Here is a 21,019-nt window from a genome sequence, read left to right as displayed (position 1 = left end):
TATTAAGTAGGTATGAAAACAGATTGATGAAATACACGTGGAGCATAAGGAGTCAGGATTCACCAATATAGACATTTCTACCTCCCACATACTTCCCATCCCTTCAGATATCCTCTGCCTTCTTAGAAATCTGTGCTTATACATCCCTGGATTTTTCAAAAAGATTTATTTATTTATTTTAGAGATGGGGGAAGGGGCAGAGGGAGATGGACAGAGAGACTCAAGGAAATACCTCACTGAGTGTGGAGCCTGACCCGGGGCTCGATCTCACCACCCTGAGATCACGATGTGAGCCGAAAACCGCGTCAGATGCTTAACCAACTGTGCCACCCAGGGGCCCCCCTAGATTTTTTTAAAATAGGTAAACCACATATATTGGTATCCTTAGACATTTTAGTTTTGTATGTTTTTAATCATTACATAAACAGAAAAATAGCCCATTTCTTCTTTTATTTATTTATTTATTTTATTTTTAATTTTTAAAAAAAGATTTTATTTATTTATTCAACAGAGAGAGAGAGCGAGAGAGGGAACATAAGCACAGGCGGAGCTGGAGAGGGAGAAGCAGGCTTCCTGCCCAGCAGGGAGCCCGATATGGGCTCGATCCCACGACGCTGGGATCATGACCTAAGCCAAAGGCAGATGTTTAACGACTCAGCCACCCGGGTGCCCTCTTCTTCTTTTTTTTTTTTTATTTATTTGAGATAGAGAGAGGGGGTGGGGGAGAGAAGCAGAGGGTGGGGGAGAGAGGCAGAGGGAGAGGGAGAGACAAAATCCCAAGCAGACTCCCTGCTGAGCGCAGAACCCCATGGGGGGCTTGATCTCAGGACCCTGAAATCATGACCTGAACAGAAATCAAGAGATGCTCAACTCACTGAGCCACCCAGGCACCGCCCCCGCCCCCCACCCCCCCTACCATTCATTCTTTTGTGATTTCTTTTACATTCAATATTGTGTCTTAAAGTATCATCTGGGTCATTTGAAATTTAAATTCCATTCATTTTCATTGTTGTTTAGCATTCCATTTATGACTATGCCACAATTCACTCATCACGATTCACTACATTTGCACACATTTGTGCTGTTCCCACAGTGCTCTTCAAACAGTATGATGCTTAATCGTCAGTCTCCTAGCACATGGGTGTGAAAGTCCAAGGCTTTCACAATATACAAATGTGTTCTCTGGGGGATGGAAGGCATGCATGATTTTAAGGGAACCAATTTCCAAGCCCTTTGCCTCTGTAAGCACTCTTCCTTAAAAACAGATCTCCCTGAGAAGCAACCTGAGGTGTAGGTCTTGATTGTTCACTTCCTATGTAACGACCCTCTTCCCCACTTTAACAAAAGACAGCCTCTCTCTGTTGGCGAGTCTTACCACAGTGCTCTATGCTGGGGCGTAACAACCTAATTTGCAAGGTACCAAACAAAAGGACAGTTTGAAATATTGCTGGAGGATAGTATTGAGAAAGTGAACTATTTGAATGTCTGATTTTATGGGCTGAATTGTGTACCCCTGATATTCATATGTTGAAATCCTAACCCCCACGAACTTAGTATGTTATTATATCTGGAGGCAGGGTCTTTAAAAAGATAATGATTAAGTTAAATGAGGTCCCTCCTCCAGCACGACTGATGTCCTTCTAAGAAGAGGAGGTTTGGTCGTAAACAGTACAGAGGGAAGATAATGTGGGACTGAGAAAGTGGACAGCCATGCACAAGCCAAGTCTCTAGAAGAAACAGCTTGATCCTGCCAACAGCGTGAGCTCACAATTCTAGCTTCCAGGACAACAAGGAAATCCATTTCTCTTTCAGCCACCCCATCTGTGGTTTTTGTTTTGGTGGCCTAAGCAAACTAATACATCTGGGTAATAACAAGTCCTTGTGCAAATGAGGTGGTTTTTAATCCTTTGGTTTCAACAATATTGAAAGAAACCCGAATTGAATTATCTGCATATTGATCATTGAAAATAATTTTTGGTGATTAATATTTAAGTGATTTTGGCATATATCTTTAAAGTAGCTCAAAGATTGATTACAATTTGATACTATAATAACCAAATCTCATCAATTCCCATCTACTTATCGATATAAGTATGTTTTCTCGGAGTTTACATCTGTAGAAACAAAACATAGGAAGGGATGCTAAATCCTCTAGTTCTGGCAAAAACCAATATTGACCTATAAATTAATTCACTAATTTAAAAGAATCATCTCACTAAGAGATAGTATTTTTGTATTTAATAGTATTTATAAAACTCAAAAACATATTGAATGTTGTTTTGATAATTGTGTATGGTTATTACTTATCGAATTAACTCGACCAAAACATTAACATTTAAAAGCCTTATGATCGCAGGAAATTTTTATAAATATAACTTTATAGTCTTTTTTTAATTGCAGAGAAGAAATATTAACAAAAGACTTTCGATCTTAAAATATGTGAAGGTAAGATTCAGTTTAAAAAGTAGTCTTTAAGAAGGCACAGAAAAAAAGAAAAAATAACACTGAAGAATTGTATCCTGTTGAAAACCTTATTTTTGTGTTTTCTAAATAAATGTCGCTGAGTTTTAAATCACTCTGTTATTTACATCCCACTGGAAACATTTAACAAGGTGATGTAATCATTTTATTTTAAAAAATTGGTATTTACTACATATTGGAAGGTACGTCATTTGCAACTTTTTAGACTGAGGATGAAATTTTTGGATGGCAATTTAACAATATGGCAGGGGTGTATTTTTATAAAAATTTTAAAGTGCAACCAGCAAAAAAGTTTGAAGAACACTGGTCTAGGTTTGATAACTAAAATTGGAATTAATGACTCATAAAAGACGTTAAACTTCGGCTCTGCAAACTAACGCCGGGGTGCAGAGATACCGTATCGATCGGCATGTTGAAGTACGCCTTTTTCCCATATCCTGACCAATGTTTGGAACTTTCAGATTTTAAACTCTTTTTTTTTACTTTTTTTTTTTTTAACTAAAATGGATGCCTACACATTGGTGTCTTGTGCTTTTTAATTTGCATTTCCCTTATTACTAGTTCGACTGAGCATCTTTGCATTTGCTTATCAGCCATATGGGCTTCCTTCTCTGTAGAGTGCCTGCTCAAGCTTTTGCCCATATTTTTTCTTTTGGGTTGTTTGTGTTATTCTAATTGCTTTGAAAGGATTTGTAATGTATTCTGGTTACTAACTCTTTCTCAGTTACACGTAGAGAAGATACTTTCTTCCAGTTTGTGAAGAACTGTGTTTTCATTCTCTTTTTAGTGTTATGTGATAAACAGAAGTTTCAGTGATTTCTTTGCATCTTATTTAAGAAATCTTTCCCTACATCAAAATCATAAAAATTATATTGTCTTCTGAGAGCTTCCCTTTCACATTGAATTTTTTTGATCAATCTGGAATGGATCTTTATGCTTGACGTGTCTGCATCCAATTCCATTTTTCCACGTAAATGTTTCTTATTGGACCAATTATTGAAAAACACCATCATTCAGGCACTGATCTAAAGTGCCAATTCTGCTGTTAAATCAACTTCCCTTATATGTCTAGGGCCGGGTCTGGGCTCTTTACTGTTCCACAGACTAACTCGCTTTGCTGTGTGTGGCACAAATAGTTCCTCCAGCCCACTTCCTTCTGGCGCACTGTGCCACCACCTTTACCGGCCCTTTTTGCAACTGATGGGGCCATGTGACTGAGTTCTATAGGGGACGTCGACAGAAATCACGTAGAGCACTTCTGCACTGGGCCCCTGAATTTCCCATGAAATCCTCCAGTTTCTCTCTTCTCTTGTCTGTGGCAGATGCAAAGGCTCCAATGGAGGAGTGTGAGGCTATAGTCAAAGGCAGAGTCTAGTCAGGAGTCTGGGGTTCTGAGTATCTGTGTGGTGCTCCTCCCAGCACATCACCATGTACCTGCCATCAACCTGCCTTGCACTTTTATTAATAACCTTGGACGGTTATTATCATCACTAGTTTAAACTAACATGGGTCGTTGAGAACTAAGTGTAGTAGACCGAAAATCTTTATACTTGCACATCCTTCCGCTATGCAAATGGGAACCTGTCAGTAGTGCAACTTGAAGCCGACTCCATGAGGATTTAGATTGTTATTGGTGAAATAGATTCAGGGTCCATTACTGTAATTCTCTCTTTCTATTTCTAGAAGGAAAGTAAAACATCCCATTCCTCCAGGAGGCCAGCACACACTCTAACTAAGGGTTTATTCTCTACTGGGGGAGAAAGGGGACAGATTATACTTTTTTTGAAGGTACGTGAGAAAGTAGCCAGGCCAACTGAACAAGAGAGGCACGAAGGTGCCAGGACTGAAATGCATGTAAACTTAAGCATTTGGAAGTTTTTTTATTCTAAGCATAGCTCTGCTCAGTGAATGGTGAGTATTGACAGTAGCCTTCTCATTTTTCCTGCCTGAAAAGAAACCACATTAATAATTCTTTCTTTGAATTTAGAGGCAGATGTTTCTGACATCACTTTTACAGTCTTTTGGTGATGTGGCTAAGGTCTCTGTGCTGCCTTGGGCACTTGGTGGCAGCGTGGTGAGTCGACTTGGCTTTATATAGTTCTCTGGCTCTCCTGCATAACTCGGTGACTTTGGGCAAGTTACTAAACCTTTCTTGTGTCTGGTCAGTTATCTACAAAATGGAGAGAGCAGTAGTCTCATTTCACAGGGCTCCTGAAGAAGTGAGATCATTTATGAAAAGTACCAAAACAGAGCCCAATACTCAGTAAGTCTTTTTTTTTTAAGATTTTATTTTTTTATTTGACAGAGAGGGGGGAGAGAGAGAGAGAGACAGAGCACACGCGCGTGCAGGGGAAGGGGCAGAGGGAGAAGCAGACTCCCTGCTGAGCAAGGAGCCGGATGCAGGACTCGATTCCAGGACCCTGGGACCATGACCTGAGCTGAAGGCAGATGCTTAATGACTGAGCCACCCAGGCACCCCTCAGTAAGTCTTATTAAATGCGGGTTAAGCAGTGTGAGAAATTTGAGCTAATGACCATAAATAAGGAGACAGAAAAGATGAAAAATTCAACTTCATGAATAATAGTGGAATTAGAAAGACATGTTGTTCAGATGGCATAAACTAGTGAAAATGAAAATGTACACTGATTTTACAGTTTGGTAAGTCGGCATTTGGTCATTCAAAAAACCATAGAAAAAGTTTACACATCAGTTTTGGTTTGTAAAAAGGTGGTTGCCAAAGGAACTCAAATTATTAATGTTTTTCTATAAAAAGTATTATTGTAATTGAAAAATTATGAGGCAAATCACTATTGATACATACGCACATGTGATAAATACAATTAGAATATTACAAGTAATGATACAAAGAGCTTTGTCAAAAAGGGGTAATTGTTTTGTCATCTTCCCTCAAATACTGTCAGATACATTTTCTGGTGATTATTGCATCAACTCATTAAAGACAAAGAAGACAACAGAATTAAAAATATATGATGCTTTATTGTCAAAAATAGACAAACTTTAATTTCCTTTAACAGGAATATTAATTTAAGAATCTCCATAAGCCGTCACCATTTTGTGAGCACAAAAGACAAGAGTCAATGCCAACTGTTCGTGGAAGAAGGACGACGGTTTGACATCCAAGCCAGAGAAGCCATGCCCACAGAGTCACCGTGACCTTTAGAGCCCCACACAGTAAACAGTGACAGACACGCGAACGGGCCCAGTCCCGTAAGGATCGGCTTGGCTTTGCCGTATCTTTTCAAACACGTGAAAAGCTGGATTTGTTAGACTGCGTGCTGACTTGAATAGAAATTCTAGGTCACTTACGGGATCTGTAACAGGATCACACCCTCTTTGGAGCGATACCAGGATGGAGACATTTGGACCTTCAACCCTGGCTTCAGGCATGTAACGTGGCACCCATAATTTGGGCAGGACACCTGACTAAATAAACTCCTTCTCCGTGATTTACAGCAAACATGCGAGGGCCTTGCTGAATTGAATACCGCTAAGTGGAGGCTACGTTCTCTCTTTAACATTAAACAAGAATGGCTAAGGACCTAGCTAGGAGGAGCAAGAAAAAAAATCAGGTCTTTCTTGTTCCCTAGGGACAGGCATCCAAGGCTGAAGACAGCTGGTTATCTATCTATCATGATTTCTGCTCCCTAGTCTGTACCGCACACCAGATAGCCACAGACAGAGCAGACTCGTAAACAGGCCCATGGTGATAATGAAAAGTGGTAGCGTGTGCCTACTTTCTCCTTTGAAGATTCAGTTTAAGGAGAAACATCTCAGTTCCCAGGAGAGGCCAGAGCCAGATAGCACTGATGTGGTGAGATGCTTCATCTGAGGTTAAGCTTATGTGATAATGAAAAGAAGACAGATTATCAAGTGACTGAGAAAGGCAGTTGATCTGAGAACTCACTTCCTATCCCAAAAACATTCACCATGCCCTCGGGGGAAGAGTGACCAACTATACGCAAAAAAAAATCCATTCAACACTTTCCACTTCTCTAGCTGAAAGATAACATTCAATACTTCAGAACTAGAAAAACAGAGCTTGTATTGTACCATAAAGTTATTTTAAACAATACTGTGGCTACTGAAATTACAATACAGGCTTCTGCCACCTCTAAAACAGAAGCGTAGAGAGACTGCAAAGAAACAGTAGAGCAGAACTGCTCTCTTAGTCACTCTTGCACGGGGTGAAGTTTCAATTACGTTCACCCACTCAATTCTACCCTCCAGTCTAAGAACCCTTCATATTTGAGTAGGGGCAGGAAATTGGTGCGGGTTTCTGGAAGTTTTGGTGGGCTAAGCATCATGACATTTCTGTGATTGAAAGGATTACTCTGAAAATATACAGAAAAAAAAGCCATAGGAAAATCGAATTAGGCACATTTGGTTTACAGTCTATTTAGCAAGACTACCTGGAAAAAGCGAGGTCAAATATAAAACCAAAGTGGACTGCTTCTTTTATTCCATGCCATTTTGTAAAAACATGTGATATAGGCAAAAAATGGGACACCTTCTCGGGTCCTTTCTCAAAAGCCATGAAATCAGCCTTTTAGTTGGGTTGCTATACACGTGAAGCCTGCAAGGGAGATGACTCAATCTGGGGTTTCTCGTTGAGAGCAGGCAGGGGGACTAAGACGACTTTCACGGGGCAGCTGTGCAGTTTGATGACCCAATCCTAAAAGGACCTTTAAAATCTTTCCTTGTCAGCACTCTTCAATGACTGTGGTTCCAATCAAGGAGTAAAGCTTTCTCTTCACCAGCCGGAATCCTGAACTCAGGATCAGAGTTCGCCTGAGGCCAGATGAGAAGCGACCTCGGCTAAAGAAAAAGTCCTTGAAGCTAGTCCACGAGCAGTTCTCCTGCTTAAACACAAGCGTGAGCTCGAAAGTGGGCACCACGCTCGAATCACACACAATCCTATCCAGCTTTTTACATACGTTCTCGATTTCCAAGTTCACGTGCATAACGCAACCTCGCAGGCCGCAGGGCTCCGTGGAGGACAGCCGCAGGACATCTTGAGCAATCCTCTGGGTCAGGTTCTCAGGGACAAGGACTTTGGAGCAACCAAGTTTGGTTTGCTTTGACTTGGACAGACAGTTCTCCAGCATTTTCGCCAAACTCTGGCAAGTCGTCTCCTCAAACATCACCTCGTTGAGGTTGGGTTCAGGAACGACATAATCCCAGTAGTCAAAATCTGTAGGAAGTGGAAGTTCGAGATGAAAGAAGGAAAGAAAGAAATCCCGGAGCAGATGAAACACACCAAGACAGTGACACGGGCTACTTCTACCTACCACACCCGCCTGCTGCTAATATTTGCTGGGAAGTCCAGGGACTTCGCTTTGCTGGTGACTAGCCTGGGTAACAGGGCAAGTCACGGAATCTCTTGGAAATGGAAAATGCATCTATGAAATAAAGGTTTTGATAAATAGGATGGATAAATTTACATGTGTAAACACACACAACCTTACAGCCTGAATCAAAAATCTATATATGGTTATCCTAGAATACCAGTGATTTTCTTTTCTTTCTTGCTCCCTTACTTGCTCTGAGGATTTTCTAATTTTGTTTTACACAGAACATGCTTCACTTTTGAAATAAAAATGGTTATAATTTTTTTTAATGAAGGGACCGTTCGTTTTTAAGAATTATCTGTGTTATTGTCAAATGCATGATTTTTGTTACTTACTGATGAACTTAAGATGAACTTGAGCTACATTAAATATCGAATTTGTGTCTTCCTTTAAAAGTCTCTATGGGAATGGTCTGTAGATCCCAATTTTAGCTTCAACCTCTTTGATTAAAAATTGCTCAAAGGGAAGACCTTTGAGGTCCACGAGGATATTTATAACTGGCTGGGTAGTTTTCTGTAGCCAAACAAAACAAAACAGTCCTAGGAAAATAAAATTAGATTTGCTCAAAGGAAAAGAGATAGCTCTGCATTTGGTCACCTACCTTCCAAATTCATCCTACCGCTTGGCAGGACGCCACACCACACACACAGTCAACTGGGCAACCCCTCCCTAAGCATACTTCACCCTCATTGGCTACTGTCTCTTCCTCTCCCCACATCTTCTACTCAGTTAGGTCACTGTTTTTGTTTTTATAACTCAATGAAACAAATGCACTCCAAATTATAAGGCCCATATTTTACCTATATTGAAGAAAGAGAATTTTTTGGAGCTTTGGCCTATAAAATTAGTTCATCAACCACTTGGCCTTCTAAATGAGGAAGGCCCAAAGAAATTAAGCAATTTGTCGATGCCACACAGCTCCTTAGTGGCAGAGCAGTGTATTAACCTAGACACTGCTGTTTAAAATTGCAAAAGAAAGTATGTCCAGCACCACTGCTGTTTGAAAATTTCCTCCGGCATTAAAACCAGAATACTGGTTCTATCCACAAATAGAATACTACTCAGCAATAAAAAGGAACACATACAGATAGCAGCAACCACATTAAAGGATGTCAAAATCACTGGGCTGCAGGAAAGAAATCAGATACAAAAGAGTACACATTACATGATTCCATCTGTGCGAAACTGCAGAGGCAAAACTAATTTATGGTGACAAAAAGCAGATCAGTGTTTCCCTGGGGACAGGAGAGAGGGACAGTGGAAAATTGATGGCAAATGGGCACGTGGGAATTTGGGGGTAGGGGGTGATGGCAGTGGTTACAAGGGTGAATACATTTGTTAAAATTCAAAACTGTACACTTCAAATTCACCGTAACTTCACAACTCCTTAAGGAACCTACATAACTTTTAATCCCAAACATCCTCTTAGCCGCAAACTAGATCGTGCAGCTTTCGGTTATTTTATTTTTTGCTACTTTTGTTTCTCACTACCATGAACAGAAGATGCTAGAAAGTTTGGAAACGAGTCTTTTCAGATGGATTTCGCGGCACACCCTACATCAAGAAAAGGGGCGACGCCGTCTGCCCGCCCATCTCATCTATCGGGGGCTGCGACCTTTGGAGGAGAGAGAGGCGGGCAGCTGGAAAACTCACCATTTAGCAGGCTTCCCGGGTGGAAGCCATGGTCCAGCAACTCTGAAATGCAGGCCGGGTTCTTACTGCTCAAACTGCCAGTTGCAACCATGGTCAACGGCTCCGTTTCCCTCGCGGGGGCGGAACGGCCTTTCCGGGGCGCTGGAAAAAGAAGGGAAGAAGGACGGATTTGCAAAAGCAGACAAAACGTGCAGAGGCTTCTAAAATGCCCAGCGTCCAGGGAGCGAACTAGCCTAGGAAGTCATTTTTCAAAGGGGAGGAACCGGCCTCCGCAACTCAAGTTTACAAAGCCCCGGGAGCGGAGACGCCAGCTATAGTCACAACCTAAAACTAATTCAAAGTTAGCACAACTCGAAGCCGACGTGCCTCGCGGAGCGCACCCTTGGGCAGGAAGCAGCGGAGCCCTCCGCCCCCGCTCCGTCCCCCGAGGCCGCTGCCTCGCTCACCTGCCGGGAATTCGCTGGGATGGGCGCGCTCGCTGGCAAAGCGGTGGGGTAAACAGAGGCACGGACTCTTCTCAGGAGCCTCCTCCCTCGGAGGCTCAGGGACCTGCAGACCCAAGCCCTGATCGACCCCCAACCCACGCAGCACCCGCTTCACCGAGCAGCATCGCCCTTGGGGCCGTGAACACTTTATAGGCCCAGCCTCCTCACCCTGCCGCGGCCCGCCCACCTGCACCACCCCTCCAAGGCCCTGCGCCCCGCCCTTCCCGGGGTCGGGTTGCATTTCAACCCAGACACTTGAAGCCGCCCAAGGGGAGCCGCTGGGAATTGAGGATAAGCTTGCGCAGGGTAGACACCTGCTGTTTCCTGGGTGGGCCGCAGGTCACCGAGTCCGCAATTCTGGGTGTACGACTCGCGGAAAACTGACCCCTCGCCTCCACCACTAACTTGGATTCTTTGGCGCGACCCCACCCCCAGCGCGCGCACTCTCACGCCGCCAGTGCCCTTGTTAAGATTCTGCCCCGGGCAGCGGGAAGCTTTCCGTCCTCTGTCCATTACCGTGACCTGAAGCTTTGCTGTGTCATACGGAAACTTTGCAAATATCTGTTTCGATATTCAAAGAGCACCATTTATGCATTTCGTTCTGGCCTCTAACCAAGTCAACTCCACTCCGTGGGTTTCTACATCTTTCCCTGCTGCCCGCGATCAGATCTAGCTCGCCTTTTCCGCATCTGGGACTCTCCAGCATTTTAGGAAGGGTCTTCATCTTCCACTGCACTCCCGGCACCCTAAGGCGGTTTCATCTATGACTAATGCGTTTTCTCCGCGAGAAGGGTGAGCCTGGTACTCTTCTAATTAGACCTGGCTCCAGAGCGCCGGGAGCGTGAATGAAGGGGAGTTTGCCAAAAACTAAGCAAAACCATTAGTGGGACCTTAGCGGCTTCTTTGGCCCGCCTGATCGCCGGGAGCAGTTGTCATACCCAGAAGCAGACGTTTCTGGCGAGCCCCGTGGTCTTGGGCGCTCTTGAAGGGGCCTAGGGCCGTGAAGATACGGAGTTTTAGAAGCTGCTGGGAATGATCCCTGTGACGCTCGATGTGCAGCTCTGAACCCGAGCGCACAGAGAGACAGAGGAACCGTGCAAAACTCTACATGCTCGCACAACCCATACGCAGGAGGCCAAATACTATGTTTTCTTCCAAAGTTACTAAGCCACTCTTTTCCTGCTTTGATGTGCAGTAGGAGACGATCTGCTCAGAGGGGTCACTCCCCAAGAAGGTGGCGGGTCAGGAGCTGGAAGGAGGGGAAGACTGTTTCTACAAGTAGGAGGATCTAGTGTTGGCTCCTGGTCTTTTAGGATTATGTGTACGAGGATCTGTAGGTTAGGGCCTTGAAAAGCAGTTTCAGCTGTCCAGGCTGAAAACTCGTCCTAAGAAAAACAACAGAAGGGCTAAGGAGGGTGTGATAAACAATCAGTGGGAGGACATTGGGAGGCAGCGCAGCAGAAATTAAAGCCAGCCCTACAGTCCATTTTTAACTGGACTCAGGCAGCTGCACTGCCCGAAGGTCGGGCCAGCCAAGGAAGGAGATGCTGATAGGCTGGGCTTTTGAAAGCAGATTTCCACTTCTATTTCAATAACAGAAAAGTGGGAAATAAGCAAGCCCATTTCAGCCTATTAAAAAGCAGTTTCAGCGGCTAGTATGTTCAGGACCAATAGAGGAGCCCCTGTTCCTGTCTCCTGTGGCCGCTGCCTAGCTGTCTGGGGGGTGGAGGGGAGGGCAAGCCACAGGGCGCCCTTTCCTTATCTGGGTGGCAATATTAATGAAGCGGCCACCTACCTGCCTCCAAGGAGAGTTATTAAGATTAATATAATGAGTGCTCTGAACCTATACCGGTGAAATAAAGAAATTACCCATTTCATTTCCCTTAGGTATTTAGGCAAAACACATAAACTAAGTACTCCCAAAGGGCCAGAAAGATTATGGGGCCTTCTAGAACGTAGCAGTTACTCTTCGCTCACGCAACTAACTGAAATTTTGCAAAGCCCTTTGGGATTTTACTGCGGAAAATAATTTACCTATGTATGAAAGACTGAATAATATTCTTTTTGGCTGAGTGGGCCTAGCTTTGGGGAACTGTAGGGCACAAGGAATGATGGCTGTGGAACACATACTTGGGATAATTAGTGGAGATTATCCTTTCTCATCTACTTTTTAAAGGGTAAAAAATGCATTCTATCACCAGTTTGCATCTCTGTGGGGCTAAACAAACAGACCTGATTTTTAAAAATAAATCATAGAACAGAATGTGGAAACACCAAGTGCCATCATAGTCTTGTCAAGAGATGGCACATTTAGTCCATTAATTTTTACATGCTGTTGATATAGTTAATTATAACAGAAGGCTCACATGGTGTATCCGGTGTTTATGAGGTAGTGCGGAAGTCCGTTTCATTGCTGTTTTGTTATATCCTCTCTCATACTGTAAAAAGAGTTTGTGACGGTGCTTACTGGAAATAATAGTTGAATATGAATAGAAAACCTAATTGGTTAAATCATTTGATTGCCTTTCATAAGCCAGTGTAATATAGCAAACTACCAAAATCATAAGTAAGGACTTCGACTTAAGCATGATTTTTTATTAATACGATTTACTCATCCGCCTGAAAAAAAAACCAGCAGTAACACGTGGCAACAGGATGTTCGTCTGATGCGTATACAAATATGGAAGTTCCATGCTCCCCTCCTGTCTCAGTATAGTATTCGTAATATCATTTCTTGTATAAAGTATAGATTCAGAACACCAGGGATGTTACCAAAAATGACAAACAAATGTGATGCTTTAACGTATTATTCTAGAAGATACTGGTGTCTTGTGCATTCGTGACTTGGAGTGCTGAATATTTATTATACGTTTCATTGGCCAATTTTCTGTCTTTATCCAGCAAGAGCCATTGTTCTCGAGGTCTTATTAATACAGTTATATCCAATGCACTGCTAATTTCATTTCACGAATTGTGACATCAGAGGAAACATGACTGGGTTTCTTAACCTGTACCAGGGGTTCAGGGAAGATTTACGGGACACGGAATTCCCTTCGCAAGCTCATACTGTTGTTGTGAGATTAAAAGAGAAACCCTTATAATTAATGTTAAATATTATCCTTTTTTATACAGAAAATTGAGATCTTTAAATGCACACTACTGGGGCATCTGGGTAGCTCAGTCAGTTAAGCATCTGATTCTTGGTTTTGGCTCAGGTCATGATCATGGGGTTGTGGGACTGGACTCTGTGCTGAGCTGAGCGCAGAGTCTGCTTCAGATTCTCTCTCCCACCCCCTCTGGGGTGTATACCATTCCTCTGGAATTCTTACATGCCCACTACTTGCCCACCCCCCACCCCCTGCTCTCTCGCACTCTCTCTCGCTTTTTCTCTCAAATAAATAAAATATTTAAAATAAATGCACACCATCTCTGGCTTTCCTTGGTTATACTAACTTTATAAATCTAGTACTTATGTGCAGTTTCAGAACAGGGTCTGGTACATAGCAAGTGCTTAATGAGTGGTAGCTATTATTATTGCAATTATATTGTTCTGAAATTGGGCTTCTCTGTTTATTGCAGCAAGCACTAATGGGGCTAAATGGGGTTGGGGAAGTATTGTTAAAACAGAAAATTTATCATCTTTCCTGTTTGCAGGAAATACAGAAAATATTTGCCATTGATTGGGAAAGATGACTTTTTTTTTCTATGATAGACTTTTTTTTTCTATGATAGTACATAAGTGATTTAATGGGAGTGCAGGAAGGAGTTCTCTCAATGATACATAAGAAAATAATGTGGGTACAAAGTTGTCTTGGTGCAAAATACAGAGTTATATGTATTACCTTTCCTACATTAATCTACAAAATGGTTTTCTGGAAAAAAACAACACAGGTATTTGAAATGATTGCCTAAAGAAGCACCCAAATATTTCAAGACACTTATGACTCCTGTTAACACTCTGGACGAGATAGGTCATCATCAGTTTTGTCTGTGAGGGTGCTGCAACCAATAAAAGTTCCATTTAATGATGAAATATGCAATGAGTTATTCTATAGAATAATACGATTTTCCATTAAGTAAGGTAATCTGAAGACTTATTTAGTATAAGACAAAAAAAGCCCAATAGAAAGTAAAACATGATATCTGCGGCTAAAAGCTGAGAGAATCTTCCAGTAGCAGAAGGCATTGCCTCTCTAAATTCAAGCGGAGAAATGGTTACCATAGTGACTTATCTCTTTAAATAGTTGTATGATTTTTTTCTTTTCATAAACAATGTTACGTATTATCTCCCTTTAAGTAAAGAAAGCTGATATGTTTAAATGCACACAGTCCCTGCTTTTCCTTAATTATAAACTATTTATGATTAAGGTGCCTGCATAAGAGAATGTCAGCTAGGAGCATGGAGAAGGTCCTTGACACTTTTCTAGGGATGCACCTTGAAACCTTTGCAAGTTCCAAGTTGGGGAACACCACCATGGCATGGCATACCATTCCTCTGGAATTCTTACATGCCCAGTACCTGCCAAGTGTCCTATCTCATGGGCAAAATTTGCATGGCTTTTGTCATTCACGTTTGTGTCCCAGAAAGTGTCCCAGAAAAGTTCCACATTGCTTCATGACTTAACCTTATGGGGTTGCACAAGAAAATAATTAAATCCAAGAATGCTCACATGTGGGCCAGATAGAAAAATCTGGTAGTCTTTAGAGTGGGTCTGACCCCCATTCTGTAAAGAACATTAATGTTAAAAAGCTTGACAAGGTCAGAGAGAAATTCTGTTTTTTATCTTCATGGTGTAGTGGTTAGGCGTATGGACTGCGGGGCTTAACTGCATAGCTTCATATCCTAGCAATGACACTAATTAGCTGTATAAACTTTGATAAGTTACTTAACATAGCTGTGTCTCCATTTCTACCTTTAAAAATGAGAATTATAATAACTGTACCACATGCCGGGCTGTTGCGTGGATTAAATTAGTTAATACACAACACACTCAAAGAATATCAGCCCTGATTATGATTACGAATTTTGCTCTAACTTTGAAAAATCCCCAATGCCCCGGTGACATTTTTATGAAAAGGTAGCTAGGGGAGTGTTCACATGTGTTCGAGGGTGTGTATAAAAATGTATCTTTTGTACATACTCATTCATTGGCCAATCGACATTCAGTACGTTTTAATCGAGTATTAACTGTTAGGGACTGAGAATACAACAGGGTCCCTGTCTCCAGGAAGATTATAGTTTAGAAAGGAATGTAGACAAATAAATATGAGGTTACAATTAGTGTGATAAGTTAGGGGTGCTGCAGGGAGCTATGGCAGCTAATGAATGATATGAACACTACCATATTTTGAAGGAAGGTTTATGGCCTTGCTCCTTGGTGTGTTTCATGGACCCATAGCATGAACACCTTCTAGGAGCTTGTAAGAAATCCAGAACATCTGTCCTCAACCCAAATGACACAGAATCTGCTTTTTGAAGAAAAGATTCCTAGGTGATTCATATTGTATGCAATTAAAATTTGAGAAGCACAGAGTAAGGAGAAAAAACCAGTAAGACCAACTAAGCATTTGTAAAAATTTCCTAGGCCAATTAATAAAAATATTTATTGAATTCCTACTATATGCAAGGCATGGACTTGACCGAAACGTGGATTCCCAGCTGTACAAGTGTTTGCTGATTCTTCAGAGCTCCAGTCAGACATCATGGCCCTAATGGATCTAGTCAGTGCTGTGTGGCTTTTAGCCCTTGGGCCTGACTCATAAAATCATGCACAGCTATGTGAAAACAGTCCAATTTTCCAAGTAGACTGTAGTACATAAAAATAAAATCCTGTTTAATAAACTTGAGATACTGTCAAACTGTAAATTGTTTCAACCTCGTCGAAGTGGAAGCCAATTATGTAACATATGGAATGGGCTTACTTTGTTAAATGTATTTAAAATGATCACTCTATGGAATGTTGTGTTTGAAAACAACAAATTTGGAAGGAAGGGTGTAATACAGAAAGATATGGATCTGATTACTTCCAAATTTACTGGAGAGGGTAAATATAGCTATGCAAGTATTCATCTCTCCTATGATTATACCATAAAATATACTTTAAAACATTGCCTTGGCTTTTTGAAATATTGTGCAGGTAATTGAGAACTATTTTTATGGATGATGGGCATGTTATGGCGGAGGCTTTAAATTGTATATCGCTGAAGCAGCCTTTTGGGAGATGTCAGTATAGCTATAAGCACATTGAAGTGCATTCAGTTGTGTGATATCATTGATGCATCATATGTAAGCTGAGCAATGAATGGCACTTAACAAATTTATGTTTAGCAATACATAATCACCTTTGCAGTAGGTTTAGATGTCCATATACTAACCACAAAAAGAAGTACTCACTTCTGTATGGATATCAGAGCAGCCCACCTTCATGTTTTGACTTTAGGCTCTGACTCAACCAGACTAGGTTTCAAATTCTGCTTTGGATACAAGTAGGCATGGTGCAATGAACTTAAATCCTTTGAATTTCAGCTTCCTTGTCTAGACTATGGAAGGTTCAATGGAACAGTGTATGTTAAGTTTCCGCAACATGAGTCCTACATGTTAAGAGCTCATTCAGAGGTGGTCATCCCCAAAACCCATAGCTTGTGGGTTTGTTCATGTGAATGCACATTCTATTGCATATTATAATAATTCACCCAGTTCCATGTTGGGTTTTTCAGGATGGTAGGAGGTTTTATTTTGCTCATAATGGGCAATCAAGAGTGCACTAGCTGGAGAATTAGGAGACCTGGCCTCACATAATAGTTTCTATACTGGCTTTAACTCTGACTTTGGACAGGAGTTGTCTATGGATTTAAGAGCACTGGAGCCTAGGCCCTGGCTTAGTGTGTCTAGGAGGTAGAAAGAGAGGAAGTGGACAGGTTCCCATACTTGAGAACAATTCCTGATGTGTCCTGAGGATCATATGGAATAACAGGAAATGACGAGATCTCATGCTATGTTGAAGGCACGATGATGGATGTCTTGGTTCTAACCTGTGGGTGACAAATGACTAGAGGGTGGGTGTGTCATCTTCCTCCAAAGCCTGAAGTCTCAACATTGCATTGGATTTCAAATCCTTGACATGAGCATTGGGTCTATGGAGTAGGAGGATGAGAATTGTTGGGGGGAGAATGGCATTCAACTTACCTCTTCCTTGGTGGAATAAAGGAGAAATACCAGATATTATGCTAAACTAGCATATAACAGAGCAGTAGTGTTTATGATTGCATAACCACCATGCGAACTAAGATTGATTTTATTTATGTCTATCTACCAACACAGCTATAGTTCTAATTCTAAAAAAATACACTTATTATTTTTCTTTTTTGTTCAATTTATGCATCTCGAAGCAGCTTTCTTGGAAGCCCTACTTTTAGCATTTATGTCTAACATAAGAGTTCCCTATCTAGTGAATTTTGTAGCTTAACCATTATTGAAATATTGCTGCCTGCAAAGAAATCTATATATAAAGTACTTCTTAAAAAGTGTTTTTAATGTGTTCTGTTTTTAAACGGTTACTATGAAAGCTCTATATATCAGGAATATTTCTGTATTTTCTATATCAGGGAGCTGTTTGTAGATTGACATCATAAAGGTATAACCCTTTTAGGCAATGATGTGGGTGGAATCCAACAAATTTAACTACTAAATTAGTAGTTAACTAAAAATTAGTTTTAGAAGAATGATCCTTACACATTCATCTTATTCTTAAGTAGTCTAGGGAAGGAGCGCCTGGGTGGCTCCGTCGGCTAAGCGTCCAACTCTTGATTTTGGTTCAGGTCATGATCTCAGGGTAGTGAGACTGAGCCCCGTGTCCTTCTCTGCCCTGGGTGTGGAGCCTGCTTGAGATTCTCTCTCTCCCTCTCCCTCTGCCGCTAACCCCTCTAAAGAAATAAGTAAGTAAGTAAGTAAGTAAGTAAGTAAGTAGTCCAGGGCAAGTGTTACCGAAGTAGGTCTGGAAAACTTGAAACAAAATGATAAAGTTAACAAAATAGCATTGACTTTGAATTCACAAATAGCCAACTTAAAAATTACAAAGTGAAAAATCAAATTCCTGCGGACTTGTACTCATTCTTTGCCCGCCACCACAGGAAGTAACAACTTGTATCAGTTTTTATGTATTCTTCTAGAATTTCTTTATGAAACTAAAAGCACATACTAATATATATTTCCATTTTCCCTCTTTTTAACCCTAAAGGGAAATATTATCCTTATGTTCTGCACATTGCCTTTTTGCACTGACAACATAGCTTAGAGATTTTTGCATAGGAATACATTTCTCTCTCTCTCTCTGTTTGCTGCTATGCAGTGCTCTGCTTTCGTTTAACCAGTACCCCACAGAGGGACATTTTGGTTATTTACAGATTTTTGCAATTACATGCAGTGCTGTAATGAATAATATTATTCATAAGTCACTTTGGGTTTGGGCAAGTATACCTATAAGATAAATTCTCAGAGGAGGGACTCGTGAGGCAAAGGGTTAATGTGCAAAATATAGTTTGAATGATCTTGATAAATTATCCTTATAGTGGTTGTCCAGTTTTGGGCACCCACCAGGAAAGTATAAGAATTTCTGTTTCCTCATAGTCTCTCTAACACGTATTCATTTATTTCAGACATATTTGAAGCATATACTATATTTTTTTGTATTGTTTTAACAAGCTCTAGAAACTCATTGTTTAGGTGTTGTAAATTCTCTTATTTTAGGTAGGAATGATATTATTATCCTAATTTTAAAAAGAAAGAAACTACAAATGGAAAGTATTAATGATAATTCTCAGGAAAAACTAGAGATATTTTATATGCTTCCTGATTCCTGACTTTTGAGGGAAAGCACTGGGGCTGTATCTACATTGACCATTATGACTTCACCGATTGGCCATCTCAGGCAGCAAGAATATAAATATGTATATATATATTAAATTTCACCACTTATACTAAATTGTCAATCAGATTTTTGTTGTTGTTGTTGTTATGTGGGGTCATTGCTATGCTTATTGAAGCCAAAGGCCCTTTGACTTCTGTTAAGGAGAAAATATCCATCAGAGCAGAAAACAACATCCTTTAATATAAAACTTACAAGATGCCTGTAACTTGATTTGGATGTTCAAATTGTTAAATAACATTTCTCTCTTTTCATTGCAAACCATGACTTTGTTATAGCTCACAGTAGAATATTCAATTAAACGCAAGGCAGTGCATCAAATGTTTGTGGACGTCATTACTGAGTACAGGTGACAGCCTGGATTGCAGTGCAGTTTGGGGAAAGTTCTTGGTCAGCTCTGTCCAATTCCATAGCCACTACGCATTTGTGACAAGTGTTAAAATGTGACTAGTCCAAAGTGAGATCATATAAAATACACAGCAGATTTCAAAGATTTAACTGAATATAAAGAATATAAAACATCTCATTAATAATTATTACGTTTGTTACATGTTGGAATGGCAGGATTTTGATATATTGGGTTAAATAAAATGTATTACTAAAACTAATCACCTGCTTCTTTTTATGATTTTTAAGAACATGGCTACTAGAAAACTTAAAATGTTCTATGTGGTTTGCAGTATGAGTCACCTTAAATACAGGACATAGAAATATAGGACAACACCGTTCTTGATCTTTGTCACTTCATCTTAAAAAAGGAAAAATCGTAGATCTTTTCTATATATATGAGGATTAGAAAGTTCTTAAAATTGTACTCAGTACATAGTAACTACCAATTTTGGGGGGTCATTCTTATGGAGGTATACTCTGAATATATTAACATCCCTCTTTTCGGTATAGAGGTCTATGAATTTTGAATGATCCCTACAGTCATGTAAGTACCACCATGATCGATATATACAACAGTTCCATCTCCACAAGATATTACCTCGTGTGTGCTTGTAATCAACCTCTTGCCTCAGCGCCAGCCCTTGGCAGTCAATGGTCACTCCCAGAGTGTTAGACAAATGAGGTCATGCTCTACAGATTTTTGAGTCTCGTTTCTTTTATTGTGCATAATGCATTTCAGATTCATCCAAGTTGTTGTGGGCATAGTTCTTTCCTTTTTATTTCTCATCGTACAGATGTACCAAAGTTTGTCTATTCATTTGCTAGTTGAAGGACATTTGGGTTGTTTCCAGTTTTTAATGATGATTAATAAACCTAGTAGGCATACTTGCTTATAGATTTGTGTATGAACATCCATTATCATTTCTCTTAGATAAATGCCTAGCAGCAGGCTTGCTGAGTCATAGGATAAATGTATGTTTAATTTTACAGGACACTGCCAGAATGTTTCCCCCCAAAATGGTTTCATTTTGCATACCCACCAGCAATGTATGAGTGTTTCAGATGTGCCATAACCTTCTCAGAATTTGCTATTGTCATCCTCTCCACTTTTATTTTTTTAATTTAGCCCTTCTAATAGGAATGTAATGATATCTCATTGCGGTTTTAGTTTTTTTTTTCTTCAGTGACCCATGATGCTCAACATCTTTTTGTGAATTTCTTTACTACCTGTATCTCTTCTTCGGTGAAATGTATATGAAATCTTTTGCCTCTGTATTTTTATTGGATTATTTGAGGCTTGAGTGTTCTTTATAAATGCCGGATACAAGCCATTGATCAGATATGGTTTTGCAAATAATTTTTCCCTATCTGTGGTTTGTGTTTTTATTCTTCTAACAGAATCTTTTGAAGAGAAGTTTTAAATATGATGTGGTCCAATTTATCAATATATTTATAGGTCATATTTTTGTCGTCGTACCTAAGACATTTCTGCTTAACCAAGATCACAAAGGTTTTTCTATCTTTTCTTCTAGAAGTTTTATAGTTTTATGTGTGTATATATGATTTATTTTGAGTTCCTTTTTTTATTTATGGAGTAAGGTGTGGGTTGAAACTTTTTTTTCATACAGATATCCAATTGTTTTAGTACCATTTATTGAAAAGCCATACTTTCTCCATTGAAATGCCTTTGCATCTTTATGAAAAATCAATTCACCAT

The 21,019-nt window shown here is 40.4% G+C and overlaps 1 protein-coding gene across 1 annotated transcript; it reads right to left on the bottom strand.

Moving 5' to 3' along the window:
* Positions 1 to 4,941: 4,941 nt before the first annotated feature.
* DDIT4L (DNA damage inducible transcript 4 like) lies at positions 4,942 to 10,097 on the bottom strand. Its single transcript, XM_008707206.2, has 3 exons — positions 9,950 to 10,097; positions 9,504 to 9,644; positions 4,942 to 7,693 (listed from the first exon to the last, which is right to left on the bottom strand). Exons 2-3 carry the CDS (start codon positions 9,592 to 9,594, stop codon positions 7,203 to 7,205), a joined length of 582 nt encoding a protein of 193 aa, XP_008705428.1. The 5' UTR covers positions 9,595 to 9,644; positions 9,950 to 10,097; the 3' UTR covers positions 4,942 to 7,202.
* Between the last annotated feature and the right edge of the window lie 10,922 nt (positions 10,098 to 21,019).

The sequence above is a fragment of the Ursus maritimus genome, unplaced genomic scaffold (assembly GCF_017311325.1).
Source record: "Ursus maritimus isolate PB19 unplaced genomic scaffold, ASM1731132v1 scaffold_8, whole genome shotgun sequence".
Taxonomy (NCBI): Eukaryota; Metazoa; Chordata; class Mammalia; order Carnivora; family Ursidae; genus Ursus; species Ursus maritimus.
The sequence above is the reverse complement of the archived record's forward strand: the minus strand, read 5'-3'. Positions and strand labels throughout refer to the sequence as shown.

Bases quoted from the DNA above. Each gene is read 5' to 3' on its own strand.
- DDIT4L (XM_008707206.2), bottom strand. From the start codon at position 9,594: ATGGTTGCAACTGGCAGTTTGAGCAGTAAGAACCCGGCCTGCATTTCA. The intron at 7,694-9,503 runs GTGAGTTTTCCA...CACTTCCTACAG, and splicing joins CCCGGGAAGCCTGCTAAATG to ATTTTGACTACTGGGATTAT.